The 21572-nt window shown below is 35.1% G+C and overlaps 4 protein-coding genes across 7 annotated transcripts in view; 2 read left to right on the top strand and 2 right to left on the bottom strand.

Annotated features, from left to right (window-relative positions):
* ankar (ankyrin and armadillo repeat containing) overlaps positions 1-301 on the top strand; it is a 33907-nt gene extending 33606 nt beyond the window's left edge. For both annotated transcript variants that reach the window (XM_087266203.1, NM_001040046.2), the window contains one exon: positions 61-301. In XM_087266203.1, the coding sequence (XP_087122329.1) occupies positions 61-206 (146 nt within the window). In that variant the 3' untranslated portion in view covers positions 207-301. The remainder of the gene's footprint in view (positions 1-60) is intronic.
* Positions 302-5873, bottom strand: osgepl1 (O-sialoglycoprotein endopeptidase-like 1). The gene is given in 7 exon segments (NM_001005301.1): positions 302-439; positions 1997-2068; positions 2147-2277; positions 2381-2529; positions 3495-3699; positions 4065-4452; positions 5579-5873. Coding segments are annotated over 7 exon segments (1215 nt in total). The 5' UTR covers positions 5764-5873; the 3' UTR covers positions 302-354.
* Positions 5683-10250, top strand: adat3 (adenosine deaminase tRNA specific 3). Of its 2 annotated transcripts, none has more exons than NM_001293177.1 (2): positions 5683-5821; positions 9078-10250. In NM_001293177.1, the coding sequence occupies exon 2, from the start codon at positions 9118-9120 to the stop codon at positions 10126-10128; it is 1011 nt and encodes a 336-aa protein (NP_001280106.1). In that variant the 5' UTR covers positions 5683-5821; positions 9078-9117; the 3' UTR covers positions 10129-10250. The 2 variants fall into 2 exon arrangements, with proteins under 2 accessions (NP_001280106.1, NP_001005300.2); NM_001005300.3 differs by lacking the exon at positions 5683-5821 and adding an exon at positions 6086-6249.
* Positions 10251-12012: 1762 nt separating this feature from the next.
* ormdl1 (ORMDL sphingolipid biosynthesis regulator 1) lies at positions 12013-21173 on the bottom strand. Of its 2 annotated transcripts, none has more exons than XM_087266202.1 (4): positions 20185-21173; positions 16916-17098; positions 15675-15826; positions 12013-13250 (listed from the first exon to the last, which is right to left on the bottom strand). In XM_087266202.1, exons 1-4 carry the CDS (start codon positions 20200-20202, stop codon positions 13115-13117), a joined length of 489 nt encoding a protein of 162 aa, XP_087122328.1. In that variant the 5' UTR covers positions 20203-21173; the 3' UTR covers positions 12013-13114.
* Positions 21174-21572: the final 399 nt, after the last annotated feature.

Here is a 21572-nt window from a genome sequence, read left to right as displayed (position 1 = left end):
GGCTAAAACCGAGGAGTATATTTTACACGCAGCTGTTTGTGCTATATCATTTCTCACCAGGACCGTCGAAGAAACTGAACACTAGGGGTAGTCAGTCAGCAGTCGGCGAGAGGGAAACATCGGCTCCTTCAGTGCATCATGTAGGACAGAGGACCAAAAGCGCTCATCCCAAATTCAGACCCGGACGGACGCCCTGCCAACACTGAGGTTAAATGAAAATACCTGAAAAGCCCAGAACTACGGCTCTGCTGTTTACACCAAAAGGTGGCAAAAGCTGAAATAAAAGCGCATGCAAAACAGATACATATACAAGCTATAATTTATTAATAAGTAGGAACATGTTCCTACAACATGTCAAGAGTTTGTCCTAAGTTTTAATTTAGGAACTTTGATGGCAGCTTCTTTAACTTCTGAGGTGATGTCTAGTCCAAGTGGTGCCCTAAAAATAGCAAATGAAAAATATAATGTACAGACAGTATGAACAAATGAAAATTGAAACTTATAATTCTAATATTGTGCAATGCATATTTGAAATATTTATTATTCAGATAACAATTTGAGTGAAGGTATGTCTTTAAAAGAGATAGTTCAACCCTAAATGATAATATTGTTTTATTTAAAAAAAAAACATATTTTTTAGGTTCTACAGCAGAAACATGTCACTTACTTTTTGGATTGGGGTTAAGCAAATTAGCAACAGATTTATTTTTAGGTTATTAGTATATTAGATAGGATATAACGTGGTATGGCTAAAAAGTGGTTTGTGCCAAACTTTTAAAATCAAAATTAAATGCTTTATACATCAATTTTACGTCTGTAATTTTGTATATTTCTGAACGAAATATGATATTTATTAAGAAAAAATTGCTAAGTTTTAGACCATGATAGATATGAAGCAAATTAATAATTTATGAAAAAGGTTTCAATGACTGATAACTAAGCCCACATGAAATCTATGCGTGCAGAAATTTGCTAATTTTTGTGTCCATTCTTGAGTCTATTTATTTATGTAAATGTGTGTACATTTACAGTTGAAGTTTTTTGTTTTTGTTTTTTTAAATGTTTCCTAAAATGATGTTTAACAGAGCAAGGAAATTTTTACAGTATGTCTGATAATATTTTTTCTCCTGGAGAAAGTCTTATTTGTTTTATTTTGGCTAGAATGAAATCAGTTTTTAATTTTTTAAAAATCTATTTTAGGGAAAAAATTATTAGACCCTTTATTTTTTCGATAGTCTACAGAACAAACCATCATTATAAAATAACTTGCCTAGTTACCCTAATTAACCTAGTTAAGCCTTTAAATGTCACTTTAAGTTGTATAGAAGTGTCTTGAAAAATATCTAGTCAAATATTATTTACTGTCATCATGGCAAAGGGTTAGGATAAATATGGAAAATTATGATTAGGAAAATTATGATAAAATAAATCAGTTATTTGAGTTATTAAAATTATTGTGTTTAGAAATGTGTCGAAAAAATCTCTGTTAAACAGAAATTAGGAAAAAAACGGGGGCTAATAATTCTGACTTCAACTGTATATGGTATATTCAGTAATATTAGTGAATAATATGCAAATAGTTATCTAATTTATTTACAATAGTTTGTTACAATAGTCACAATAATCCTAGTCTAGTTTTTTTAGTAGATATGCTACAATATTCTGTTTTAGTAGATATATTATATATATTAGATATACTACATATAATATGGGAGACTTGCTGTAGCTTTTTTACCAGTCAATTGCATCTAATTGAATTTGTATTGTAAACCTTAAATAAAAGTTATTATGTTTTATTTCATGTTTTAAGTTTTGTTAGTGTTATCATACTCTCAAAATCATTTTTTTTCTGTGCAGAAATACCAAAAAATGTCAGCAGATTCTGTCTGGCTCTATTCATAACTAATAAATCATTCATAATAAAACTGTAATCATGCATTAAAAATATAAAACGTGCTATTTATTAACTACCAGAGCAAAAGCAATTTTAACTCACTTGGGTTCATAGCTGACTTCTTCAGAATAGGACAAGATTCCCTTTCCCTGCTTTAGTCTCTCTATGCCATTCCTAAAAACAAAAAAGTCAATGAGCAACACAAGTCAATGCCTTCTGCATATTATCAAGACAACGATGTTATGTTCTTACCATGCAATCATGACTCCATTATCAGTGCAAAACTTTGACGGAGGGCACAGTAAATGCAGCCCAGTGGCATCTGTGATGATTTTCAGAATCTGTCTGATGTATTCATTACTGGCTACTCCTCCTGAAACAATCTGTAGAGGAAGAGTTCTATTTATGCATGAGACTGAGTGAAATTTTTACCATACGTCTATGAAGGAGAACACATTCTTTGGTTGAAGTTTTCAGTAAACTTACCAGTGTCGGATTCTGCTCTGGCAGAAGACCTTTGGATTTGCAGAACAAAATGGCTCGATGTGTTCGTTTGGCCAAGTGAGATGCTACCGTGTGTTGTGAGGCAGCAGCAATGTCTTTTACACAAGATAAAAACTGTCCTGCTTCAACACCTGTGGAAAAATAGTTTGGCAGTACATTTAAATTTGATATTTTTATTGCAAATGTCAAATGTGAAGTAATAAAAATGAGTCCAACTAAGCTTGATAGTCGCAATTACTGATGCAAAGGGCTTCCAAAACGTTTGTCATTCTGAGAAAGCAATCCCATATTGCATTGTGACGAATTCAGTGAAAAAAAATAATCCAACCAAGACAGCAGATGAAGTAACATGAAGATTATTAATCTACAGTTGAAGACAAAATGATTCATCTTTTTCAAATATTTCCCCAATGATGTTTAACAGAGCAATGACATTTTTCACAGTATTTACTATTTTTCTTCTGTAGAAACTCTTATTTCTTATTGGTTTGAATAAAAAACAAATATTAATAAAAAAAAACCCTGCTAAGGTCAATATTATGGACTCTTTTCACATTTATGGGTTTCTCAGAAGCAGAAGTCGCCATTAATTGGGTAAAGTGAAGTGAATGGGAGAGTACAACAAATGTTTTTTTACAATCTTATTTGCTCAAATAATAAAAGAAATTCCACGATAATGAAATAAAAAATGTTGTGAGACTGATAACGACAGCCAAAAGAGAAAAATGTCAAATTTACTGTTCCACCCATAAACGTTATAAACAACCCGTGGTGTAAAGCGTACAGAAAAATCATACTCAAGTAAATGTACCATTACTTGCTTAAAAATGTAGTGCGAGTAAAAGTATCTGTTGTAAATATTACTCCAAGTAGGAGTACTCAATAGTAGTGAGTATTACGCTGTAAAAAGCAGATGCATTTACATGTATTTGTGGATGTGTGTAAACGTAACGTTCTATAGTGCATTTAGTTTAGCCACACAATGTCATAAGACATTAATATTAGGTTAGATTTAGGTTGTGATGTCAGGTGACCAAAATTCACTCACTACAGAATAAAACCTGCTCTTTTCATCTAAAATGAACAGATGATGTACCTTCTTCTTTCTCTTTTTTGTTTATTGCCCCTGTGATCTGTGTTCGCAAACCAGCAAATGAGAAATTGCAGTCGTAGTTCTGCCCCATTGGTGAAATGAAGTGAAACGCAAGTCGATCTCCTTCTTTTGCCAGTCGCTCGATGGCTTGTCCACCACTCAGAGTCCCACATTCAGGGTGATTCCTGAGAGAAAGTCTTCTGGCAATCTGTAATTTGAAAGGAAAGGTCTTAAAGGGAAAGTTCATCCAAAAATGAAAATTCTGTCATCATTTACTTGTTCCAAACCAAGTTGGGCTTCATTATTCTGTTGGACACAAAAGAAGATAATTTGCAAAATGCTGAAACCTGTAACCATCGACTTCCATAATATTTGTTTTCCTGTATTTGTGTTACTGGTTTCTAACATTCTTCAAAATATCAACTTTTGTGTTCAACATAATAAAAAAAAACTCAAAGTTCTGGAAACATTAGAAGATGAGTAAATAAATAGTGAGTACATTTTTGTTTGTGTGTGAACTATCCCTTTAAATGCATATTCACAGGTTTATTCAAACGCATTGCAATCTGATACCTTATCTAACGTGTCCCCGGCTGCTTCATCTAGAGTTTGTCCCAGAAGAAGAAACTCATCGATTCCTTTGGCCAACGCTAGAAGGGAATGACCTCCTGAGACAAGGAGCACAAGGAAAGGGAAGTCTAATGGATGCAGCATTCTCACGGTGAGGGCATGAGCCTCCATATGATGGATAGGGATGAAGGGCTTTTGGTGTTGTCTCACAAACTTCAGGCTGTAATCTAAACCAATCCCAAGACTGAGGGCAAGGCCAGGCTTTACTGTTGTTGCCACAGCTGTGAGTTCACTGGGTTCAATAGCACTTCTGTTAAGAGCCTCCTGGACCACTCTGGAGATGTTTTCTCTGTGTAGGCGTTGGGCCACTAATGGGATAATTCCACCCGTTCTGGAAGAGCATTATTAAGTGAACAACACACGCATAGCATGAATTAGAGTAAGTTTATACCGTTTCAGATTTTAGTTTAAAATATGAGGCAGATTGTATGTTTTTTTGGATTTTTCAGTCACCCTTTGCTTTAAAAAAAATCCTTTTTGAGAGTTTGCAGTCTAAGTATCTTGAAATTATAAGGGGTATTTTTTATCATGAACTACTCAAGGGAATGTATGTTGCTCTTTTGTGTGGATCATGATGATTAAAGTGCAGTTGCTGCCTCTAATATTAAATCACTGCAGATTCAGCCTGCGATAAAGCAAAGAAACAGTTTGCTCTGCAACATTTTTGCATTCATGAGCTTGTAGTAAGCTTACGAGCAAATTAAAGTGAAAAAAAGACTTAGAATCGATGATATATGATATACATGATATATTGTTATTGTGAATTCTTTATATATATATATATATATATATATATATATATATATATATATACATACATACATATATATATATATATATATATATATATATACATATATATATATATATATATGTATATATACATATATATATGTATGTATGTATGTATGTATGTGTATGTATATATATATATATATATATATATATATATATATATATATATATATATATATATATATATATAGTTCACAGTTCATAGTTCATATACATATACATAGTTCACAGTTCATAGTTCATATTCATATTCACAGAATTTCTACAAAGTATGTTGTATACTGCAAACTCGCAGACTTTTTGGGTCACATCTATAACGCATGAAAAAACTAAACAAAATATAATTGGTTTAAGTACTAAAACAGAAATAAAAATAAGACAGCTAAAACTAAAATAACTATGACAATGAACAATAAATTAATTATTGTTAATTAATCAATTGTTAATTGTAATTAATAATTTAATTAATAAATAATAATACAAACTATTAATAAATGCTGTTATAATATAGTAATATTAATCAAATACTGTTTGCGGTATATATTATGTATTTTTGGTGAACTCAAGAACATTGAAAATCCTTTAAATTATTGAACATGTTATTTTTGCATGTTTTTGTAGCAACTGAGGAGTTTTCTGAAGGCTGTGACTACTATACTTACTTCAGGTGTGTCTCTTTCTGAGAATGCAGAGATTCACCCAAAATCCTCCCGGTCTCGTCCAGCACCGCCGCCCCGGTCTCATCGCAGCTCGTCTCGATCCCCAAAACTAACCTGGGTCTCGTTGAAGTGCTGAAGACTCTTCTGCTCCAGGACCGCAGAGCTCCAGGCAGACAACTCTGAAACATGCTGCTGTTAACACCGATAGTAGAGCACTTACTGACTGCTTCAACAACAACCTGACAGGTTAGATACGCTTTAACAATTGGGGAAAACTGGTGTTTCTTGGACCATTTTATTCGTTTTAGGAGCCTGTATGAAGAGAGAGGTTACATATAAACACGTCCTACTTACAGCAGGTCAACTTGGGTTCCGTTAGATTATGTTAGATATTTTTTTTCAATATTGAATAAATAACTTTAAGTCTATGGTATGTTTGAAGAATGAATAAATATGCTAATCATAATATCGTTGTTTAAAGTATAAGTAAAGTTCAACACGGGAACCATTATCGCTTACGCTTGTTTCGAGTAGGAAAATAATACAAGAGGAACGAAAGCTCACATGGAAGAGATGTTGTATTCTGAAGTACTTTGGCTGCTGTAACATTGTTTTTATAATTATTATCACTTGTTTTTTTGGCATAGTTGACGTCCACTGCTTTTTCCAATAAGGTAACTTAATGCTCTATTGTACCGCGTCCATGTGTTGTGTTTAGAAAGTTGACAGTCTGATATGGACAAACACTATGGACAAACACAGAAATACATAATATATAGATTTTCTTTGTTAAAAATAGAATTATAATGGGTAACACTTTACTTTGATGGTCCATTTGAGTATTAGTAGACTGCTTAATATCTGTTGATACTGCTCCTTCAACAGACATTTAACTGACTATAAGAAACTTTGCGAGTACATGTCAACTTACACTAACCCTAACCTAACAGTCTACTTATAATCTAATGAAAATTAACTTAGTTGGGATGTAGATGCAGTGTAACTTAAAATCAACAAACGGGCCATCAAAATTAAGCGTGACCTTATAATATGACTATAACATATAGTTGAAGCAAGAAAATGACATATACAGGATTTCTATATTATTTATATAAACGTTAGATGCAAATAAAGTGTCCACTTTTGTGAAGTAAGCTTTTTCATAAGTATAATGTTAAAATATGGGTTAAATGATGTCTCGTTGTCATAAACGTAACAAATGGTTTATCTAAAGATGAAATAACATACTTATTCTGACCTGTACTTATTAAAATATCTAAAATAGTAAGTGATAAAAATACATTGTATTAGATTTAAATGATTTGTTTTGCTTTCAAATGGTATTGGTTCACTGAATGTCTTGGAGTGCATGTATTTAATCTGTATTTTTTTAGGGAAAAAAACAAGATGAAACGGGACATTTTAATGCACAGGTGTCAAACTCAGTTCCTGGAGGGCCGCAGCTCTGCACACAGTTTAGTTTCAACCCTAATTGAACACACCTGATCCAACTAATTGAGTCCTTCAGGCTTGTTTGAAACCTACAGGTTTCTCAGGTCAGAGTTTACCAAGCTTGCAAACCTGCGAAACTTAAGGCATGACCCTGCGTTTCTGGTATGACGCATTCACGTGCGTATGAATGGAAGTGTATGGGAGGAAAAGCCCAGTGTGACCGCAGCTTAAAGCTGCAGTCACACTAGAGTTTGTGCGTGCGAAATTCTGTCGTACAGCTTCTGATGTAAGGGGCAGGATTAAACAAGATGATTAGACATTAAAAAAGAGAGAGAGATAGAGAGAGAAAAGATCTGCGAAACTTGACACACAAGCTTGCGTTTCCAGTCTGAAGCGTTCGCCTGCATATGAATGGAAGTCTATGGGGAGAAAAGTCCAACGTGACCACAGCTTCAGTGTGTTGAAGCAGGGTTGGAACTAAACTGTGCAGGGCAGCGGCACTCCAGGAACTAAGTTTGACACCCTTTCCTTCAATTATTTTAAAATCAAGTATTGCAGCCTTCATTCAAAAGTCTCTCATTTGTAATATGTGAGCATTTTTACTGTACAAAATTTGTCTGTGAACTAAATAAAATAATCATTTATTCATCAAATCGAGTTTAAATATGCAATAAATCGAGATTTAGATTTTAAACCAAATCTCCCAGACCTAGTATATAATAATACAGTTTATACTGCAAAATAATTGTTCTGTCCTCATTATCAGTTAAGATACATTTCTGTATTGAACCTGAGTCAATTTGGAGTCTTAAACTCAGGTTTCAGCAGGGTGTTTTCACACCTCTACTTTGGAAAAAGTCAGAAAAGTGGGTGTGTCCAGCTTTGTTTAGGGGGGAGTGTCGGAGGAAGAAAAGAGGCATAATGTGGGAGCTGACTTTCAGAGTCAAAACACACACACACATAGGGGACGAAGTGACTGTGTTTACATGGACATCTGTAGTCGAATTATTTGCCAAATTATTAAATAGTGGACTTTAACTGCAGTTTGGCTCTTTCATTCAGGGAATTCATTCATGTCCCTCGCGACAAACGAGATATTTGATTCGAGGAACTGCTGTAAGCGTATATTTTTCATGCAATGTTTGATACCGCACAGCAAATAAGAGAATAAACACCCTCCGCATTTAACGGAAACTTAGATGCACTCGGCAGGTAGCGTCAGAAAGCCGTTTGTGTTATTCCGGTCACAAATGCGGTGAAAATCCTACATGAGGTAAAAGTTTGGTTGTGGTGCTAACATGTTTACACTCGGTGCAATAGTTAACTTAGATACGAACAAACTGAATAAACAGAGAGCACTGGTCACTCACTTACCAAATCTGTAGAGACAGGACAATCACCAGCAACTAGAGCCGCGTCTTTATTAAGAGGAGACTACAAGAGATCCGGATCTCAGCGTTTGCAGATGAGAACAGCTCTCAGGTAAACAATAATCCTCCTTAGACATGTAAGTTATTGTTGTCGAGCGTCGCGTACACTGTTAATCCACACGTGACTCCAGCTGCGCTCTCACAGAGAGAAAATGAAAACAAAACTTAACTGCAGCAAACTATAAAAGCAACACTTCATGCTTGTTTTGCCAACACAATGTAGCGTCTCTGTCGTCTAAACACTCTGACAGTAATGAATATTAATGAAGTTGCACAATAGAGCGCGCTGATTGGTTTGAACCAAGCTTTACTCATGCATTAATGCATCACACTGTAAGACGTAATAAGACTCACTCTGGCACAGATGTCCAGTCTGCACGCTGGAATACAGGCTATTATGTCATGGTCGTGACGCAGCTTCAAAAGTTTGTTTCAAACCAGAAGTACGAATTTGCTTGAAATAACGCAAAAACAACCAATTTACACTTTTTAGTGAAATATAGGTGTCCTAATAGTGTTTTTAGCAGTGTGGGACACATATACGACTGTCAACAGCTCAAAAAATGTGTTTTGGTGTTTCGTGACCCTTTAACGTTGTCATCATGTTTCTGTGTCTACAGATGACTTGTGGAAAACCCTGATGATCCAGATTTCAAAAGGATGGAGCCCCAAGCCAAACGGAGAAAAGAAATGGACGACTATGATGACACCTGGGAGGTTCTTCCAGTTCTCTCAGATGAGCAATCCCAAGACCCTGAACTATTACCAGCCTACGCAGCGCCAATCCTGGAGAGAAGAGAAACATCTCGCCTGGTAAAAGAGCTGTCGCTGATCCATCCTTTACCAAACCTGCAGCACATCAAAAGAGTAAGACCTTGCAAACACAAAGACAGCCCTCATCCCTTAGAGGTCATTGTGTGCTTGGTCAGTGACGTCCAGAGCACAGACCCCAAAAAAGTCACACTTTCCCATCTGCTCCACACACAATGCTTCAACTCCAATGGTTTAGGTGACCCTTTTATTGTCCAAATACCTGCCAATCCTCCGCTGACCAGACCACAGTTCGAAAAAGCAAGTAAACACTGGCCGACATCATTTCACGAGGACAAACTGGTGACGTTTGCTCTGAAAGGCCAGTTATTTACGGCTCATCAGAAAACTAAAATGCGGGAATACATGTGTGTGGCTGTGAAGGCTGCAAAATCAGGTCGGGAGTTGGGAATGGATGCGGTGGGCGCTGTGATCGTCGATCCTAAAACCGAGCAGATTATTGCCGTCGCTCATGACTGTAAGCGTGGATCTCATCCGCTCCATCATGCCGTCATGGTCTGTATTGATCTTGTGGCCTGTGGGCAAGATGGAGGCGCTTATAAATATGAGAAATACCCAGCGTGTCGGTTTAGCTGCTCTAACAGTGTTTGCGATGGAAAGGAAACTGGTTTGCCATACATTTGTACCGGATATGATCTGTACGTCACCAGAGAGCCCTGTGTGATGTGCGCCATGGCTCTGGTTCATTCACGAATCAGCCGAGTGTTTTATGGAGCATCCACTGCAGACGGGGCTTTTGGGAGCAGGTATAAAATTCACTGCCAAAAAGATTTAAATCATCGATTTGAAGTGTTTAAAGGAGTGATGGTAAATGCGTGTGAGGATTTGTGTAAAGAGTAATTTTTTATTTTTTAAATTTTTTTCTTAAGAGGTGATATTAAAATTGATGTTTTAATTAGCAGTTTTGTAACTTCCCCTTTTTTAAATGTGTCCACAATAAAAAAAAAATACAGAGGATGCAATGATTGTTGTCTACTTTTAAGTAATGTATTCATTTTTTAATTTTAGTTTTGTTCTGCAAACTACTGATGCAAACTGACTTACAAAAAAGAAAGCTTCACTGAAGTATTTCAAACAGCAGACACTTTATTTGCATTTGTTATGTATAAAAATAATATAGAAATCCTACAGAACATTTAGTTCCTTCAACTATACGTTATATGCATATTATAGTTATATTTTTAACAACACATATATATTACAACAATATAATATATATATTGTTTTTAATTTATTATGTACAACTTTAAGGTCGAAATTATTAGCCCCTTTAAGCTCTATTTTTTTCTATATTTCCAAAACAAACCATAATTATACATGGTTATATGTAATAACTTGCCTAATTACCCTAACTTGCCCAGTTAACCTAATTAACCCAGTTAAGCCTTTTTAATGTCACTTTAGGCTGTATAGAAGTTGAAAATTTGAAGTTGAAACTTGAAAATATCTAGTAAAATATTATTTACTGTCATCATGGCAAAGATAAAATAAATCAGTTATTAGAAATAAGTTATTAAAACTTGTATGTTTAGAAATGTGTTGAAATTTTTTTTCTCTCCAATAAATAGAAATTGGGGGAAAAAATAAACAGGAGGGCTAATAATTCAACTGTGTATATCTAATTAACATGTTTTATAGAGCATCCACTGTGGACAGGGAATAAAATAAATAAAGCTAATGAAATTGTAATCACATCGCAATATATATATATATATATATATATATATATATATATATATATATATATATATATATATATATCGCAGAAATACAAAATATCACCATGTTAGATTTTTTTCAACATCGTCCAGCCCTAATTATTGTTTTTTTTTTTTCTTCACAATGTTGACTCTCCGCTAAGCTACACCCGAAAACCGACACACACCAATCGTGGCTTAGCAAACATAACTTTGCGCGGGAAGTCTGTCAAGCTTTCGAGTGTGGGAAACAAGCCAAAGCATTGTGCAAATCTGATACCCGTTATCCTAAAAGTTTGGACAGGGTGGTGGAATTTTTTTCCCTTTTCCAAAACCTAAAACCCAAGAGGAGAAATGCCAGTGTGGATCAAGCTGTCTGGACACTGTCACACACTGTCCATGTTTCCTCGTTGGTTAGTAACGATTTATTTCCTTGCACAACAATTAGTCTGTCAGACTTTTTGGCAAAAAAAGAGAAATCATGTTTTAATTTGTTATTATTAGATTATTTTTCAATTTCACCTCTCCTGCTGTGCGTGAACTGAGCTGTTAAATGGTCAGCGTGCGAGTCGCTAGGCTTTAGCTTCAATTTTAAATTATTCTCTAATCGGTTGCGTATTATGTCGGGAATATACCCGTTATGCATACTGCAGTCCTTTTTTGTCTGGTTTTCTCAGGTATCTTACCTGTTCACCAAAAATGACTACTTGTATACCTAAGAATGTCTGACACCGGCGCATACACATTGTTATAGATGTGCCAGGCATGGAAGCTTGACAGGCCTAACAACAGTAACAAAGGAGGGGAGCCGGGCTTAGCGAAGGGTCAATTGCTGTATTTATGATACATTTCCAATGAATTTAAAATAAAACTGAATTATTAAGGTGAATTCAGGTCATTTGGGACACTTTTTGCCATTGATAGACCAAGTAAAATGATCCCTATTGACCTGAATTCACCCTAATATTTAGTACACAAGAAGTGTACATGCTTTACACCAGTGTATTTCACACAATGGACAATAGGGTTGCTAATACTTTGCAAAGGTTTATTTGCTTGCAGCATGTCATACAACAGATAACATACTATGTTCATACCTTTTCTCAAAACAAAAGGGCAAAACAATTGGCACAGTTGAGGCTTTGCAGATATCGTCAAAAGACAAGATGATGGAAGGATGCGAACTGTTAACAGGTCTATGTTACAGTTTGTCAACTTCAATAATACTGTGACAGAAAAGAGTAAAGAAATATGATAGTTTGCTGAAGCTTGGTTCTGATCTGGAGTTTTCTGATCACATAGTGACACTTTGTGTAATCGACTCATTCTGATTAGAACTGAAAATACAACAACTTTGGGAAGAACTTGAAGTTTTGTTTTAAGGTAAAAGGAAACTTTTCAAAAAGAAAATTTTGGAAATAATGCGCACTGATAAACAGTTCAAAAAGAGACCAGAGAAATAAGATGTATTTTTAATTTCACTTCAACTTAATGCACTTTAAATCTGTTAATCTTATTAAATTTTCACTGTCACTTAGAAGCTGTAAGACATTAACCAAACAAAACTATACACAATATTGTGAACAAATAGTTTTCAGGAAATCATGCAAATTTAGTTTATTATTTGTCATCTCTGAAGCAATGAAAACATCCAACAAAACTCAAGAAACAGCAGAAAGGTTTCATGGCTTGTAAATGATTTTAAAAACACATTTTTTTCAACTCATGGCATTATTTAAGAACATATTCAGAAATGTGAAGTGACGCTAAAAGCATTAATCAATTTCAGTGTATCAGTGTTGTGAACACATTTGAACAAACAAAAACTAATTAACGAAAAAAATAACTTCAACCATGAAACCTGGGCCAGCCCAGATCCACGAGGATCACAAAACAACTAACAAAAACACATTAAATATCTTAAGTTATTAATGCTTGCGGAATTGTCCTCCTAACGTATCCCTACAACAATTTCTCAAGATATATCAAACAAAGAGACTCACAAATTACACGGACTGTACAAAACTGCTAAGTGTACACAACTGCGGTACAAAGTACAAAGGGTTATCAACAACATTCCCATATCAGGCAGCAGCTCCCAACTGGTCTGTGCCCTCTGAACATTGGGATTAATACTTGTTTATTCCAAAGATCCGCACTCCGTGGAGCTGTGGCAATTTGGGGATGAGAACGCTCAAAAGCGAAGCTGTGTTTATCACAAAATGAGCTGTGTCATATTTTGTGTAAAAGCTGGCAAGAAAATATCTGCAAGGAAAAGAAGATCAAAATCAGTAAAGGAACTTGCATACTACGAGTGCTGTTAAATGATTAATCCTGACTAATACATCCCAGGATCATTAAAACATCTGTGCACAGATAAATGCACAGATTTCCACATATTTTTAAGCACATAATTAAGTTTATTTATTTACTAGTGTAAATGTGTGTAAAACTACATTTGTTCAGTTTTTTTTATTAATTTCTGTAATAATATTGACATATGAAAATGTTCATTTGATTCATTTACAATACAGTTTGTAAAGTAATATTTTCTGTATTTTAGTATACCTATAACAGACTTGCTTTGTTTATCAAATAAACAAAACATTACCAACATTAAATAAAACTTAAGTTATTAATTTATTATATATATTATGTTTTTAGTTACGATACTCCCAAAATCATTCTACATAAATCAGATTTTTACTAAATTCTGTGCAGAAATAGCAAAGAAAATGTTCGCAGATTCTTTATTGCCATAGCCTACATTTATGGGAAATGTAAAATAGTTTGTCCCGGGCACATTTAATTGCACATTTTAGATGACAAATCCACTAGAGGGCACTGTCTACATTTTTGCTAATCTAAAATGCATTTTTTAGGGTACATTTTGTTAAACGTGCGAGTACACGTCCTTTTTGTGCACGTCCATGAGAAGGCAGGGTTAGTAGTACAGATCAAGCGAATCACTGACTGTAACCCAACCAATAGTGTTTTTAAAATGTAAGATAAAGTCCATCGCAGCCATTTAGGCTTTTTTTTGTAAAACCATGCTTCAACAGACTTCAACCCGAGTGGTCTGCATCACAAGTACTAACCATACTGGAAAAGTTGTCCATATGGAGATAGAAAAACGAGGCAAACATATCTAATTACGATGCCGTGAAAGTGTTTTGTGTTTGTTTTTGGTGTTGTGCAAAGAACTGCACAAAAGTAATGCTTTATTCACCGATAATACTGTATGTGCCTGTTCATATCATTATTGTAAAAAGGAACAAAAGCTGCTGGTGTCATCCAACCCCGTAGCATTCACTTTACCTACAAACTGTCATCAAATATATGTTTATGTACATTTTTTGGGCGTTTTCACAAAAATGTAGGCTGAAGCACATATTTCCAACGAGCCTGTGTTGGACTAATTGCATGTATTATGTATCCATGTTTATACAACAGTTCTGTCTGGTTCTCAAATCTGATTGGCTGATAGCCGTGCGATATTCTGCAATATCAGAACTCCTACAGCCTCTTTACCCTTTGTGTATTACTCCACCCACATACAGCCAGTAAAAAGCAGACACAACAGATCTATAGTTTAAAAGATGCTTGCTCAGCTGTTTAACTGTCAGCTTATGATTTGAATCTGGAAGAAAGTAGTTCCTCATACAAAAGGGTTTTTGAGACTCTCCATGTTTGATTTTGTTTTCATATACACAATTATGCCGTCGAACTGTTGTATAAACGCAAAATCACACTCGTAGCAGTGCGATATGGCTTTATATCGGCACTGGTGGGGGCACTAAGGCACTCCTCCCAACGCACACCTCCCATCAGTGCCGATATACAGCCATATCGCACTGCTACTCGTGTGATATTGCTCATATATATCTATATACATATATAGAATTTTTTTAATTTATATTTATGTATGAATAATTTTTATAACAAAAATTCTAAGTATACCTGTCACCCTTTGTAAGTATATAGACATTAAAGTCTGTGCATTTATATATACATAAATATACACGCACTCACAAACAATAGCTGCTTGTTCAAAATGAGCTGAAAAATCATAATTATTGCTTTTTTGTGGACAACTTAATTGTTTTTACAAATTTAAGTGGATTCAACATGAAACAATTAAGTTAACCTAATTGATTTCTGTTTAAACAACATGAATGAATTGTGTGGAAGCCTGCATGTTTTACAGTGCAATACACACATATAATATGTAAATAAAAACATTTATTTTGCATGTGATTTGCATTTAATCATTAAACAGCATAATAATGCATTTATTATGCTTTTCTGGATATCAGCTTTTATGTAGGGTGGAATGTAAAGGGTCTGCAAAGTTTTAATGATGAATAATGCATAACTGGGGCAATTTTAAAGGGATCATTAACCTACTTGTTCTAAGCCCGTTTGCTGTTTCTTCTGTTCAACACAAAAGAAACTATTTTGAAGAATGATGGAAACTGATCAATGGATAATGGTTTCCAACATTCTAAAAAAATCTTCATTTTCAACAACAAAAAAAGATACTCATACTGAATGTTTGGAACCACTTCAGATGAAGGTGAGTAAATGGTGAGTGAACTCTCCCTTTAACATTTTTTTTTTATGTGAAAAGCAGTATTTCCTGTATTTAGTGTAAGATACTGTGCAAAAATGTACACAGCATCAACTTACAAAATGATTGGTGAGATTGTAAAGAATTTTCTAGATGATGTGAACTGCACGCCGTAGTCCAGCTGTTCCCAGTGTGTGAGAAGTCTTGCCTTGCCCTGGTCTGGAGTTTCAAATGGTGTGCCTTTCACTGCATGCATAAACACATACATACCCTGCGGAAACACAGAAAGATGATCTAAATGTCATACAGGCTATTTGAAAAGATTAGAACAGAGGGACCTGTTAATGTTAAGCTTAAAGGAACAAATCAAGAATGCTTTTGCACACACAAAACAACAATGAACCATCAAAGCCCTGAACTTATGGCCCGTTTCCACTCAGTAACCTACGGTAAGGTTCGGTATGTTTTTATGGCCATTTCCACTGTCAAAGGGTACCAAAATGCGAACCGTACCAATTTTTGGGTACCCTTTTAAAAGGGTTTCAAGCAGGACAAATGGATACCAAAAGGCGGAGCTAGATGAGCAGCTGAACGATATTGGTTTACAGAGACACGTCACCAGCGCATACACAAGCAGATGAATGAAAACATAGGAATCGCCATTTTTAAAATCACAGCCGAGACATTACATTGTTATAACATATACATTTAGTTCCTTTTTGGGCCTTTAGGTATCTATGGACCCTTGCTGTATATGAGGGATGAAAGATTTATAAATAAATAAATCTTTTTAGGAATCTTTAAAATATCTAAGTATATAAGATGTTATCCAAGAATGACCAAAAGGCCAACATAAGTCATTAATAACAGAATTTTAATCTTTGATTGAACTAAACCTTTAAGACAAAATATAAACAAGCCTCAAAATGTGCCTTTGCTAATTACATTTTGAAAGATCTGGTGGTCAAAATTGATCAATAAACAATGACCTAACCTGTAGCTTTACCTCATGAAAAGCTATTGTATGATAACTCCCATGTATGAAAACCTACTACGCTTATTAAATTAGTTTTCCATGTCAGGACAACAGACACATCGCAGTGTCCCTATGAATAGCCTCTCTTTATCATTGTGGCACAAGCCGTCATGCATCATCATGTGCCAGCGAGCTCTAACTTGATTGCTGATGTCATACTGTTGACCTTGAATCTTTGTGCAAGAGCAGTCTTATATAACAATGCCACGCAGGCTACTAGGGAAGCATCAATTGTCAAGACTCGGGCCACTGCTGAGAAAATGACAACCCATGCACAGGGGAATAAGACAGGGCATATAACAAAGGATTATTCAGGACACTTACAAAATTGTGAATAACGTTTGTGAGGGTCCACACAACAGGAACACTGAAGAAAGGAATGCTCAACAGTACAATGTGAAGCATTCCGACGCCGAGCGCGTATGTCAGCCATATCCCTCGACTGTTCATCACACGGGTATTTGGGTTCACTTCGCTGTGGGCCACGCCGACATTCATCTTGCTTTTCTGTGGACAGACCAATTAAACAGTAAATTACAGCAGTCTAAAATGTCAAAATGGAAATATAAAGTCAAGCAATACAAAAGAATGCATTAGTGGCTGCCCACTTATTAAGTTTCAGAAGGATTTTTTCCACGTTCGTTTTTCACATAGGAGTTAAAAAAAGCCTTTGTTTGAGTGTTATAAGCCGCGGATCAAACATACTTATACTATGCCCTAAAAGTATGCACTTTTTTTTGTAAAGGAAAAGTATATACTTTTGAGTTTGTAACAGAAGAGTATGCAAGCTTTAGGACATATTACTACCTCGTTAACAAATTATGCTGCTTAGTTAAGTCCCCTGTCAATCATCTCCACACATTATCCACATTTCTTTCATATTTTATTACAGATCTTACAGGAGAAGCAGCAGCAGCAGGATAATCTACCATTCGCGAGTCTTTCATGCAGAGAAATCTCCTCAGGTCTTTTGGTAATTATGCATTCAGAAGTTAATGTCCAAACATATCTTGATACGAGTTCACGTTGTTGCAGATGAAATGTAACACAGAAAATGCAGTTTAAATATCTTCTAGTTGGATAGATTAGATATTGATTAACAGTCATTCAAACAAATTTTCCCAAACCGCTCTACTTGACAGTTGGGCTGCGTCCGAAACCGCATACTTCCATACTATACAGTACGCTAAAATCAGTATGTGAGCCGAGTAGTATGTCCGAATTCATAGAATTCGAAAAACTGTGCGAGAAGTACCCGGATGACTTACTACTTCCGGCGAGATTCTGGAGTACGCATCCCATGCACGCTGCGCTATCCCATGATGCCCCGCGAGCGAACTGATGAATGGGAGTAAAGCGACGCAAATTACGCAGGTACGTCACGTGACTATGTCAAAATGGCGGATGTAGTACATCCAAATTCCATTCATACTTTTCACATTCATACTGTATAGAACACACTTTTCTAACGGCTGAGTAGTACGTTTAAATTCAAATGCAGTACCTACTGAGTAGTATGCAGTTTCGGATGCAGCCTTGGTCTCATGGTCTGCCATGTTTTTGGTTTGTTTACACTTTTTACCCGAGCTTGTAGTTCTAATCAAATTCACGTCCAACGTGCAATGTACTGGGCAATATCAGCGGTTAGTGTATGGATGCCTCTACATTTCAAATTTTCACCGGAAATATTAAACCATCCGGGAACCTTTGGCATACTCTTTTTTTTTTAACATACTATGGCTTTGGAAATAGTATTCAAGAATAGATTAGTATTTAGGATGGATAGTATGCAAATTGGGACGCAGCATGTGTACATAACGAGGTAAATGAAGAAAATTCTATTAAGCGCTGCAAATTACAATGAAATTTGAAACTAATAATTTTAAAGTCAATATTGCAATATCCTTATATAAATACAATATATTTCAAGTTTATAGCAATATAGGCATGCCAGGGTATCTGCAGGGTCTGAATTTGCTGCTGGAATCAGCTTTCAGAAATGATCGGATGTGCTCCAACATTAGGCACGTTCAAATCAAGACTGAAAACACATCTGTTCAGCTGTGCCTTTACTGAATGAGCACTGTGCTACGTCCTACAGATCGCACTATTGTCTTTCTTCCCGCTTCATCCTTTTATAACCTGTTTTAACACATTTTAACCTGTTTTTAAATCATTCGTTTCTTATACATGTCTCTTTTACTCCCGTGTATGTAAAGTGCTTTGAAATAACAATTGTGTATGAAATGTGCTATATAAACTTGCCATGCCTAAATTAAAACAAAATTTTAAACCTTAAGTTTTAAATTCGCTGAAATATCGTGTTGTAGGTCTTAAATCATTTTAAACAGGTCTTATTTTCCTATTTTCAAGTAAAGCTACCCAATTTGGCTAACACCCATCCAATCACTAACATTTCATCTCATTAAAAGTTTCAACAAAAGATTATTTATTCATGTAACTTCCCTACAATAACATTTGTTTTAATGGCTATTTAAATATTTTAACAGGGCCATTCGAAAAACTCCTCAGCCTTGTGTAAGTGTAATTTCATTCATAATGGTTCTAAAAAGGTCTTAAAATGTCTTAAATTTGACATGAAACCTGTTTCTACAACCCTGGCATGTAACAATTGATTGGTGAAATTTTTTGTGCAGCTTCATTGGTAATGTAGTTTTCTGCACAAATTCTCCTACATCGTTGTATTACAAATATTAGTCCTTCCAGTTTTTTTTCATGTATATTTGTGGCCTAAAATTACTGATTGTGTCTCATTTTTTTCTTAAAACTTATAGCATTATTTGCCATAGTTCTTGTGTTTTTCTGTGGATAATAATAAACACAGAAAATAATAAATAAATTATTTTTTCCCTCAAAACCCACATTGGACTTGCAAAATACTGGAGGGACTAAAATATAGTGAAATTGATGTGAACGGGTGGATTTAACAGGAAATATACCATTAACAACCTCAGACCTTACAACATATCTTTAAAGGTTTATTAGGTATTGTTAAAAATCAAACACTGTATAGCAATTTCAAACTTCCAGATTTTTGTGCTCCATAATTCTGCATAGTATAAAAAGCTGTTAAATTAAATTTCAGACATTAAATGATAAAACAACAAAATAAAAACAACAAAAAAATTAACTATTAAAAAAGGGTATTTGAGTGGTTTTGTTTTCTCTCTTAAACATAACTAACAGCAATATGTCAGTACACGCAAATGTTTGGTAAGCTTCTCATTAGCTGCAGATTAGTTAGCTGATGCTTTAATGCCATGCAAGCTTCCTTTGCTATTTTAATGCTGAGTAAGAAGAAAATCTCCAAAACAGACTTAATGTTCACTCTAAAATCTTCTTATAAAATGTTTGCCATCTTAACCTGATTTGTTTATATAGAACCTATTCAAATTATTAAATGTATTTTTGCTATCTATAGGGGATTGATTTGAAGCAAAAGCGGTCAGTCTTTAAAATTGGGTTTACTAGTTCTTTCATAGATGTTTTATTGTTCTAGTTAAGAGTACAGCTTGACAAAGTCTGAATGAGGTCTCGTCTATATGCCAACAAAAGCATGTTCATGCACTTACAATAGACCGATTCTTCATAGGATGCTCTATTACTGTTCACGTCGGCTAAGTCGTCCTCACATAATTCACAACAATTCGGTTTTTCTTTGGAACAGCAAAAGAGGTGGAAGTGACATTTTATGGCATGTTTGCTTTATCTGGCATGGTAAGCGGTTCAAGCAGCTGCTCGAAAGTCAAAGTTCAATGTTACCTAATATTAAGCTCATTTGTTTGCTTCTTTCATATCAACTTATCAATCAGTTGCAGAAAAGCACACACAAACACTATTATTTGATCTGATATTTCGTACAATATATATGCATTAAAATAAAATCAGAGGTCAAAGGCTAAAGTCCTGCTACACTTAATCATGTCAACACATCAAATTATCTCTCTCTGATTGTGTAATACATGTTTTAATATTTCTATAGACAACAACTCAGCAATTGAACAGCAACAGTGTTGTATAGCTCTTACTTATAAAAAGCCTGTTGCAAATAACACAGCCAGCAAACATTTATTTAACGTTTATTAAATGTTACATACAGACTCGTGTTGGTTTTGCATCAGCAGCTGGAGGAGATAAACAAGTCTATGACACACATAGAGTTAGCAGCTGAGCTACACGACAAAACACTGCATTTTCTAGCACAGCTCACAATCTAACCACTTACAATAACACTGTTTAAACACGCTTATCCCCGCATGTGTCCTTACATTATGTTGTTTTTTGGTTTTGCGCATGAGCAATGCTCTTTATTTAGCATCAACTGCTTTCATAACAAACACCAGTTGCTTTTGTTTCACTCTACTTCAATTAAACACCTCAAACAGAAGTAAAAGCTGCTAAATCGCGCGATTATTGCTAGGTCTTGGGCTATTAGGGTTTAATTTAGCGACTTTGTTGGGTAGGAGATGTGTAACGGTACCTTGTTTTGCGTCCGGGTGAAGCAGGCTGGAGCGCTGCCGGCCTCCGCTGCGCGCACTGCGGGCTGACTCACCGCACACACACCGCTAGCAGACCAGGCTACCACTGCTAACGGGGTTACAACCGCAAACCTCGCGAGATGAAACGCGGCACGCCCACTAAAAGCGTAATGTTTACAAAATAAAACAGATAAAATGCTAATTTTGCTTACATTTTGCTTAATAAATGTCTCGCTATTGATTATTTCATAATCAGGAAGAATTATATAAGCCACTTTTTACACATAAATGCGATTATTCTGCAAATAACAAGCGTAAAGAGATTCTACTTTTATAGAGCTAGTAAATAACCATAACTTATAAATCGTCATTTACTTTAGCTCATTTTATGACGAAAACTTTGTTGTTATTTATTATTCTGTGTAATATGTTTAAGTTGTTATATGAGTTAATTCCAAACGTGTTAGGATAAATGCACACAC

The sequence above is a fragment of the Danio rerio genome, chromosome 9 (genome assembly GCF_052040795.2).
Source record: "Danio rerio strain M-AB ecotype USA chromosome 9, GRCz13ab, whole genome shotgun sequence".
Lineage (NCBI taxonomy): Eukaryota > Metazoa > Chordata > Actinopteri > Cypriniformes > Danionidae > Danio > Danio rerio.
Note: the sequence above shows the minus strand (reverse complement) of the source record. Positions and strands in the feature narration are given on the sequence as shown.

Coding starts and splice junctions, on each gene's coding strand:
- ormdl1 (XM_087266202.1), bottom strand. Junction 15,827..16,915: donor CAAACGTTATTCACAATTTT/GTAAGTGTCCTG, acceptor GTGTTTCCGCAG/GGTATGTATGTGTTTATGCA. Junction 13,251..15,674: donor ACAATCTCACCAATCATTTT/GTAAGTTGATGC, acceptor TTTTCCTTGCAG/ATATTTTCTTGCCAGCTTTT.
- adat3 (NM_001293177.1), top strand. CDS start 9,118: ATGGAGCCCCAAGCCAAACGGAGAAAAGAAATGGACGACTATGATGAC.